Raw genomic sequence first — 9947 nt, forward strand, 5'->3', positions numbered from 1 at the left:
CCCGACCCGACCCCTCGGGTGCAGTGCGACCGTGCGGGCCCCGTCACTCTGGGAGACGCTCACAGTCATTTATAACGGCCGGCTGCTCGTGTTTATGTAACTTGCTGGGCAGAGAGCGCCGTCAGCTCGCCCTCAACCAGGAGTCTCCCTTTAAAATTCCAGTGAACCCCCCCCCCCCAATTCCCTCCCAACACCACCCCTTCTCCTGCCCTCCTTCAGTGACCTGACATGTTACTGAAAGGGATTTGGCTGAGTGGCACAATTGAACGTCTGCTAAATTTCACTCACCAGATCTGGATGTGTCTTTGAAGGTTATTTAATTTTCTTAAACAACCACTTCCAGACTCTTGGCGTTTCGCCCACTAGAAGCCTTGAATGGCTCTTTTTTTTTGAGCAGCCGGAAAAGAAAAGCAATATTGCCGGCGGGTGTCTACTTTGTGTTTCCTTAGATATCCTCACTCAGCACTGGGCGAACACTGAGAGGGGGTTCGCACTTGCTGCCGTTTGTAACATTTACTTTTTGACTTGCGCAAACACCTGTGATACCAGCCGTGTCTCAGCAGATAATGGGTTGATACCGGGAAAGTTGTTTTTTCCTGAAATCTGACACGAAGTCTGTCTCTCTCTCTGTCAAGTGTTGGGCAACTTGGCGCGACACTTGTTTTTCCTGCCTTCAGATGAAGGTTTCAACATCATTTCTGTGATTCATGGACTTGCCATGGGGAGAACGACACTGGTGACATGAGCTGCGTTTCCATTGCAGTTTTTAGCTAAACAAAAGCGGTATTTCTAAAATGTCTACAAAGTACAATTGCGATTTGCTTCGTGTTTCCACTGAATGGTGCAAAGCGGATAAGGCACAAGTCTTGTGAAATCTTGTCGCGGGAGAATTACGTTTGCTTTTGTTTGTTTACGTTTGTTTGCTGTCAAAAACATTCTGTTTCCTCCGGTGAGCTGGTCGCGAATAAAGTGTTTCCATGACACCTTTGCGATATACCTCTGTATCGATATGTCTGAAAAACCACCTCATGAGATCATCAAAACCTTTTAGCCATATTTGAGAGAAAATAAATCACTGATCTAAGAATCAATTTTGAGTGTCCCTGAGCAGTGAGAGATTACAGTCTGATGTTGAGGAGGTTGAGGAGGAATTGTGATTATAGTTTAGGAACGATCATCTTAAGGCAGGAAAATAGAATAGTGCTGCTTCAAATTAAATCCAATTCAAGCTGGAACAGAGCAGAGGACCACGTTCCACTTGTGTAAAGACGATCATTCCCTCACATGTAAGAAAAATAGCATCACACCGTCGTCGCATTTAAGAATCTGGAACTTGCGAAATTCACCCAAACAGTTTAAAAGCAAACCAGATTTGAGTGTTTTTTGTGGTTGTGTCAGAGGTCGACCCAAATCTGAACTTAAAACAAACAAACAAACAAACAGAAAAAAAAAAAAAAAATGTTGACCTCATTGTCAAAGACGCTGAGCTCCTCTGAGGCACCGTCTCCCCGGCGCTCCAGTTGTTGGGCAACCGGCAGTTGGCGGGACTCGTCACATTCCTCCCCCTCCGACACGAACACGGCGAGGGAGGGTGCGGGTGAGAGAGGGAGTGAAGGGGGAGGGGGGTGGAGGGAGGGAGGGAGCGGGAGAAGGATCCCCTGGAGGGTGCCAAAGCCGGTTTAGGTGACGTCAGTCGGCCTGCTCTGTTTGGGCTGCACCCTCCCTCCACTCACTCCTCCCCCTCCCTCACTCCTCCCCCTCCGTCTCTTCCTGGGCCTTACAGGAATTCCCCTCCTCGTCACATTATTCTGAGAAAACCGCCGGCAACGCCCCGCTCAGCCACAGCTGACGGGGCGGAAACGCAGCCCTGGTGTTGACACAGGAGTGTGCGCTCGCACTTGTCGGTCTCCCCGTGCCCCCCCCCCCCTCCCCAACCCTCCACACACACAGACTTTTTTTTCTCTGTCTTGAAACAAAAGGAGGCACTGACTGTTTGTTCCGTGTGTCGTTTTGAAGTGAACATTTTGTCCTGCCTGCTGCTGCTGTTGTGAAACAGTCCGAGAGTCCCGTCCCGCTGAACACACTGTAACTCGTGAGTGTGCGAGCTCAAGTGTGTGCGTGTGCGTGTGTGAGATTGAGGTCAGACGTTGGTGCTGCTGCACTTCTGAGTTGAGCGTCTGAGCGTCGCCACGTTTCGCCGTTTGTCAGAGCGATGGCGCCTCTGATCGAAGTTGACGTCGACGGGTTTTCACTCGTGTGGTCGGAGGGAAAAGTCCACTTTGGACCGCCTGCTGTCTTTATTATGATGTGTTGTCTTTTTCTCTCACTCTAATCTATCACTCTTCTGCAGGAGAAAACCTGCTGAAAGTAGCTCGCACTGCGCTGCACCGCTTGCTGCTCGTGCGAGGTGTTAACTATTTTCCAGCGAGGCTAAGCTAAACGAAGCTAAGCTAGCATACTGATATTTACAGATGTGTCAACACTCTTGTTCAAGACTGATTATGGAAAGTTAAATTCAGCTTCCTGACTGGGACCAAACTTTTTTTAGTCTTTTGGCAAATTATTAATGGAAGGTGCTGCTGCACCAGAGTCCAGGAGGAAAAAAATAGAGGTGACATCATGTAAAAAATTTAACTTTTAATTATTATATAAATAATTACGGTATTAACACGTGCTATTTGCCGTCCTACAAGAATGTGTATTGCCCTCAGCTGAAACACTGCACTCATTCAAATGTTATTGGGGATCTGATGATTCACCTTATGTTCAACAATCGGCTCCTCATGTCGTGTTCGGACCTGTTTAAAAGTCTGATCTGTTGACAGACTTGCACTCCTCCTCCTTCTCTTCGGTCCTCTTCCTCTTTCTTTGCTGACGCACAAGAGCCCAGTGATGGTTGCTCAAAAAAAGAAAAAAAAGGTTTTGCTTTGAAAGAAATGAAATGTGCTTCCTGTCCCACGAGGCGTCTTCTGCTTTGGCGTCACGCCGGCTATCAGTTTGGTTTTTGGTCGAGACTCTTAATGCTGAGTGGATGAAGTCTGACGTGCCGCTCGTTTTACTTCCACTTCTTTTTTTTCTGAAAGCTCTACCGTGAGAGTGGTTTGTGTCGGTTCGCTGCTGACGGCTGAGTTCACCCTTCAGCGCAGTCGCTAGAACATTTTAAACAAAGATTTAGGAGGAGCGGTGGTACAAATGAAATCTGGATTTTTTTTTTTCAAATGCATGATTTATTGGATCTGTTAAGGTAATTAAAACATTTAGTAATTGGAGATTGTTTAACAAGTTGTTTTCTTACAGACGGTAATCTTCTTGTAAATTTAGTATATATTTATTCATCTATGGATTTAAATCCAGTGACTAAAATCTTGGTACCATCAATCAGTAGTAAAGCAGGTTGCCAATGGTGCAACTGTGTTTTTCTGACTTGTTCAAGTCCTTCTCGTCTCCGCTGTGAAGTTTGAAGTGAAATAACGCGACCCTGAGCTTCTCCGTGTTCTGGAACATTGTAGTGGCTCCCCTTTACAAATGGACCTTCTCTTCATCCAGATTATGTATTTATTTAGTGATGCTACCCACCTCCATTTCACACGTCAAACAACAAAACAAAACATCTCGTTCTAGAAATGGAGACTCTTGGTGATTCTGCTGAACGTCCGTCCGTCCGTCCGTCCTCATCTTATTTTTGGGCGATCAGTTGCTTGTAGGAGTGTGAATGTTCACGCTCATCATTAAACGACCCCCACACCCCCTCCCCACACATACACACACACACACACACACACACACACACACACACACACTCCTCTACCCACCCGGTAGGTTTTCTCGTTATGTCAATTTTTTCACGAGGGTGCCCACGCACTCCCAATAATCAGTGGCCTCCAGTCTGCTGCTTCCTCCACCTACGGCTTCCTGCGGGGGCAGCGGCGCCGGTGCTGATACGGCAGCCCAGCCGCTGTCTTTGTCTCTCGGTGAGCGTGCGGTGCGAGTGCAGCGCAGGAGCGGAGATCAATATTTCATTTGTTAACCGCTTCATCGCGAATCGTCACGAGGGAGGAGCAGCGGCTGCTGCTGCTGCTGCTGCTGCTGCTCCTCTCGCTCGCCCAAACCATCGGCTGTTTATCTGCTGATGCGTTTGTGTGAAAAGTCGGTGTGGAAACTCCTGTTTGCTGCCTTCTCTTTGAATCCATAATTTAAACGTGTGGGCTCTAGCTAATGTTGTGTTATTTTAACTCTGCCTCCATCGTCGGTATTCAACAGCGGCTCATCGCCAGTCTCCTCTTTGCTTTAGCAGTCGGCTGCTCATCTGCAGCCTGCAGACAAAATTGTCCAAAGATTTCTGTTTTTCCTTCTTTTACATCCACCTACTGGCACGTTGTTTATACCGCCATCTACTGACACTGGTTTATCCAAACCGCAATCCTAGTGAAAATGCACTTGACTTGGAACAAAATTAGCTTTTCAGATGGAAACCAGACGAGCAAGTGTTTGAGTTTCTCTTTCCGCCTTCCACTCGGTTACATAACGCAGAGAGTGAGGAAGAGATGGTTTGTCATCCCCCGTCTTGTCTCCGTGCTGTTTTAAGGTGTGAGAGTGGCTCCTTTCCTGAGGTTCCAGGTCTTCTTAAACCTTACATATCTTGTCATCTTTGCAGTTTTCTTCTTTTGTTTTTTCTTCCTTCACATCACCGCCGGAGTCGGCCTTTTCAGAAATGGTGGTTCCTTTTCCGATTTCGATTGAACTTCCACCGATTTGTACCGTCAAACATCATCTCGTGTCTCCGTCCGTCATTCTCCCGTCGTGTCTCTGCGTGCAGATTAGATTTGATCAAATGAGTCACCGCAGCTGCGTTCTGGCCAATGTGGAGGAGCCGGGAGTCGCCGGGAGGGCGGAGGAAGGTCACTTTGCACCCCTGTGGTCGCCCGCTGATGATGACAGACTGCTGGGTAATGTGACACTCCCAGGATTGTATTGTGGGGGAGGGGATTCCTCGGTCCTGCATCATCCTCATGGAGGAGGGTGGGAGGCGTTAAGGTCCCGTAGTGGCTCGTCTTCTCCGACCAGCCCTCAAACTGGGCGTGTCCGATGCGTCCAAAGCGTCCGATGCTGACAGTCGGCAACATTGTGCGAGTCAGCTGCTGAGGGCGGCACAAAACGCTGCTGGGTGCCCTCCAGAGGCCGCAGGAAGTGAGCCGCCAACTCCCCTTCAAACAGCGCCAGCGGGACTCTGATAAGACACGGCGTCACGTGAAACCCGCTTTTCACGGAAAATAGCTGCGGAAATTTCCGACATTTCAGTCAACTGTGGATTTCATGTCTTACACGCGATTCTCGCTTTTCCTCACTCAATTATCCAGACACTGTTCTGCACAACTAGCAGCTGTGTCGTCATTTAGGCCACGAGCTCCAGAGAGGCCTCCGACCAAATGCTTTTCTAAATCACTTATCTCTTCTTTTCGGTGGACTCTCAGAGAGAGGAACCATATTCACTGTGTTGGGAAAACGTCTCGGACAACTTGCTTCCTGCGCTCGCTGATTCTCCACGATGGCTTTAGTCTGCCCCCGTCCGTCTCTGCTGCTGAGTTTCCCACTCTGTTTGTGTTCGCTGCTAAATGTCCTCGCCAGTCGCTGATTGTTCTAAGGATGCATCAGCCAGTGCGAGGGTGTGTTTGATGTGTGTGTGTGTGTGTGTGTGCGCGTACACACAAAGAAAGATGGTGTAGGTGCTCACGTTACATAATAACCATCTCCCTCCCGCTCGGTGACGGGGAGGAAGGGGGCAGCTGCCAACTCCCATCTCGTCATCTCAGTCTGCCGAGGCGTCTCCTTATCTCCTCGTGTCCTCGTCTCCTCGTCTCCTCGTCTCCTCACCACCTCGGCCGTGCTTTTGCACGCTACGTTGTGCTTTCCCTCAGTTCCAAGTGTTTTTATTTTTTGTATTTATTTATTTATTTATTAGCCGCAGCCTCCCGGCTTGCGCTGTGCAAACAAGGCTCACACCCACGATGCCTTATTAAATTAGTTATGGCGGCTCTCTGAGCTCCGATTGGCTGCTGTCAGATCTCCATCTACCCACAGTTTGCCGACTATCGTTCCCGGCTTGTTGCCGGAGAACCGAGGCGCCGTCTTGCATACTGATGTGAACCCCCCGCCACTCTCCCTCCCTCCTTCCCACCCGGAACCACGGCCGTTTATAGCCGTTAGCGGGGGGAAGGCAGGTGCCTGGTGAACCGCGTTAGCCTGCACATGTGAAAAGGCTGCCACGATGGCCGCCCTTTTGGCATGTGGCGGCCCAGCAGGGGGGACCGCATCCTGGCAGTGAGCTCGAGGGAGGGAGGATGGAGGGAGGATGGAGGGACGGAGCAGGCGGGGCTCTTCCGGGGGGAAAAACTGGTCGGTGTGAGCCGCAGTCTCGGCTTCGCTGTAATGCAATCTTGTTGTTCATTAGGCAGGCGGGAGAGGGTGAGGAGGGGGTGGGATCTCACGCGACTTCCATTTATTTAGGGGCCACTTTCAGAGGCGCGCTTGTGATCACTTTCAGAGCGGCGCTCTTGCTCATCAGCGGCCGTCGGCGTCCGCGTCCCGACTTGTTACTGCCTGTCAGGCGCCTTATTGGACCCTGCAGGTACCAGGAGCGTCACGGTGGGGCACATCCACCTGCCGGCTTCCTGTCAGTCCTCACAGTTCCCAATCCGTCCCACTGCGAGGAGACACCCGATGACTGGGGGACGAGTCACCTGCTGCAAAGGTCAACGTCTTGTTTTCACACGTGTCCAGTGTTGATCACACCGGAGAGATTTGGAAAAGATGCCGTCACCAAGATTTTGCCCTTTTTTCGCTGGAAATCAATTTCAAGGAAAAAAATTCTTCTTCTGCTTCAAAAAAAGTGACTCATCCGCAAGAATGTTCTCAAGCCGGGAGTTGGCGTACAGTATGTTTTGTTTAGGACTCCTCTCGCCCCTCTCGTAGTCTAAACCTCCCCAACCAGCCCTGAAATTTTGCGGTCGTGTTCCACAATGGACTGGTTTTCATCACCCCCCTCTCCCCCCCACCCACCCACCTCCTCCATTTTTGGGGGGTTGTTTTCCCCTGGTTACATGGTGGCTGCAAAGATTTCACATGATATATGCTGCCATCAACAGGGACCACCTCGGCAACCCCAACATCCATTACAAAGGAAATATGAACAACCCTGTAATCACTCCCGGCTGGTGAAAAAAAATAAGAGGGGAGGGAAAAAAAAACTTGGGCACTTTGGTTGGAATATATTTTTTTGGTTCTCCTCTCGCGCTGCCCTGCACTTTCCCTGCTGGCTCGGCCCGGTGTTTCCTGTTCTTTTCCGTGCTCCAGAGCGTGGCCGTCAAGGCAGTGTGTGTATGTGTGTGTGTGTGCGGGTGGGTCTTGTTTGTGTCTCGTTATGTAAGAAGTGCAGTCAGATCTATAGTAGCTCACTCACACACACGCACACACACACACTCCGGTCTCCCACTGTGCACGGCCGCTAATAAGATTGTGTGTCGAGCGGCGGTCACTCTTTTTTCTTTCTTCCTCCTCTTCTTCTTCTTTTTCTGCTTCTTCTTCTTAACGCCCTTGCGCTCTTTGATAAGACACATATGCGTCAAGCCGTGCAGAAAATTTAATTCATGCGTGCAAGAACTCAACTTTGCAAATCTGGCGGTGCCAAAAAAAAAACCTTTTTCTGCTGTGACGTTGTGTTTTTGCGAAGGGAGGGGCGGGCGATCCCTTGGTCGTTTTGGAGAGGCTGACACTGTTGCCAGAGAGAGAGAGAGAGAGAGAGAGAGAGAGAGAGAGAGAGAGAGAGAGAGAGAGAGGTTCACATGCCACTCGGTGTACCTGTCCGTCATAAACAGGCGGCGGGCCCTCCCCCGTCAGCCTCGGTTGCCGTGTTGCTGCTGGCAGGGCGCCTTTGTTTTGCTCCACAGGAGCGCTGGGGTGGGGACGCATTATGTAATCCGTGGCGTGTGCCTGTGATACACAGAGGATCCGAGGGAAGGATGGAGAAGGGTGTGACTACAGTGACACACACACACACACACACATGCATGGTGACATAATCTACTAACCTCCTCTGTGGCCCACTGGTGTCCGCCCCGCCTTCAGAGAATTCCCGGCATTGCCGTATGGTTTTTGGGAAGCGGGGAACATCCTCTTTTCGCCCTCTGGTTAGTGTTTGTGCAATCTGGGGCAGGAGGGAACGCGCTCGACTTATTGCTTCCAATGTTAAGCGAGTGAGCGAAGCAGAAGCTGCGCAGGGTTTCGGTTGTTTTTTCCAGCCTGTTTTCACAATCCGCGGCCGGGCAGAAGCACGCCAGCCTTCAGTTCCCTCTGTGACTAATGTTTGGTGCACCTGCTTTTGTTTTTACTCATCACAAAAAAACAAACAAAAAAAATGACTGCAGATTTCTCTTCTCTTTCTTTCCTCTGCATCATCCAAAAAAGGTCCTGCTGGCAGAACAAACCAACTATTGAAGTTTACTGTAAACAAACCTGTGTTTATGTTTCGCATAATTGGGTAAAAAAAGGAAAGAAAATGGCATGGCAAACAGAAAATATTTGCTATTTTATATCCTTTCCAAACAAATCCCTCTTGATTCCATTTGTTTAAATTGAAAGGACAGTTTTGATGTGACTGTTTTGCACGTCGGCAGCGTGCGCACGCAAACGCACGTCCTCCCACAGTTGACCCCCGCTGCAGCAGGAAAACACTGGCTTTACATCTCCCTCCATCTGCCTCGACTCCATTATGTATAAACTGTTCACGCCACGCCGGGCAGCCTATGTAATTAATATTGATTACAGTAACACGGTGAATACCGTGTCACCTCCCACGCGCTCCGTGCGGCTCACGGAAAAACAGGTTACTCACCTGCAGGACGGCGGGTGATGATTGAGGAGCGGAGTGGAATGAATGCGTCGTCCCCCGAGGGGCTTAAACAGCATTTCAATATGCAAATTGATCTGTGGGTTAGCGCTCAATGGGATAATGAGAACCGACCCTGTGTATTGACTTAATAATTTGCGAACTCAATCCGCATATCATGGCGCTGTTGGCGTCCCCTAAGTGGGTGCGCTTGGCTGGTGGCGTTATGGCGAGTGAACCCCCGCTCGCCCCTCCCGCTCTCAGCCCAGCCCCCTTCACCCTCCACTCCTCATGATTGCAGTAGTTTCCATAACGGAATAGTGCGCTCTCTCTCTCAGCTATGGAAGAATATCTGTTTTTCATTTGAGAGACCTTGTTCCCGCTGCAGCCGTGTGGGAAGCATCCAAGCAGCATCATTAGTAACGTGCTACGCTGGGCGAGAGTCCGCGTGCATCGATGCAACCCTGCTCTGCTCCTCGTGCTCACAAGGGTTGTGTTGCTCTTGTCTTGCAGATAAAATCGAAGAAGCACAAAAGGAACTCAAGGACCCCAAAGGCTCGCAGAAAGGTAAGAGAGATTTTGGACGGTCATGTCGCACGCACTAATCGCCTCCTGTCTCTTCTGTGTCTGGGAAAGTGCAAGAATAATTTTTCCTTCTCTGCAACTGGCTGTCTGATGGGACTTTCCTAATTGGGGATGTTTATTTGAGCAAAAACCAATAATTCTTTGTTTTGAAAGAGTTTATTATTGTTTTACCAATCCGATAATTTATTTTGTTTACTGAGTTAAGCTCAACCATCGGTTCAGATGCTCACTCATGACTTGTTAGTACTTACATTTGGAGAGTTTAGGACCTTTTTTTTTTTTTTTTTTGCTTCAGGTTGGCCATGTCTAGCATTAATTTCGTCTTTCTGTGTCTATGTCTCTCAGTTAATATTTTACACATTAACTGAACATTTTTCAGCTTTGGTACAAAATTTGTTTTGATGCACAAAATTCTTGTGTTTGCAGTGACCTCGTCTGGTTAACATTTAAAAATGTAATTTATCCTCATGCTAAACACTAT

At 49.2% G+C, this 9947-nt stretch overlaps 2 protein-coding genes across 3 annotated transcripts in view; one reads left to right on the forward strand and one right to left on the reverse strand.

Moving 5' to 3' along the window:
• ncdn (neurochondrin) overlaps window positions 1-9947 on the reverse strand; it is a 327405-nt gene that overhangs the window by 285822 nt on the left and 31636 nt on the right. The gene's annotated exons all lie outside the window — the stretch shown is intronic.
• hivep1 (HIVEP zinc finger 1) overlaps window positions 1-9947 on the forward strand; it is a 45819-nt gene that overhangs the window by 24260 nt on the left and 11612 nt on the right. The window contains exons 1-2 of one of the 2 annotated variants that reach the window (XM_076011777.1): window positions 4153-4946; window positions 9395-9448. In XM_076011777.1, coding sequence (XP_075867892.1) covers window positions 4712-4946; window positions 9395-9448 — 289 coding nt within the window. In that variant the 5' untranslated portion in view covers window positions 4153-4711. Of the gene's footprint in view, window positions 1-4152; window positions 4947-9394; window positions 9449-9947 lie in introns of those variants that run through there. The other variant, XM_076011778.1, reaches the window with a different exon arrangement.

The sequence above is a fragment of the Nelusetta ayraudi genome, unplaced genomic scaffold (assembly GCF_046127955.1).
Source record: "Nelusetta ayraudi isolate G7.1 ecotype Tasmania unplaced genomic scaffold, CSIRO-AGI_Nayr_v1 ptg000135l, whole genome shotgun sequence".
In the NCBI taxonomy this organism is placed as follows: Eukaryota; Metazoa; Chordata; class Actinopteri; order Tetraodontiformes; family Monacanthidae; genus Nelusetta; species Nelusetta ayraudi.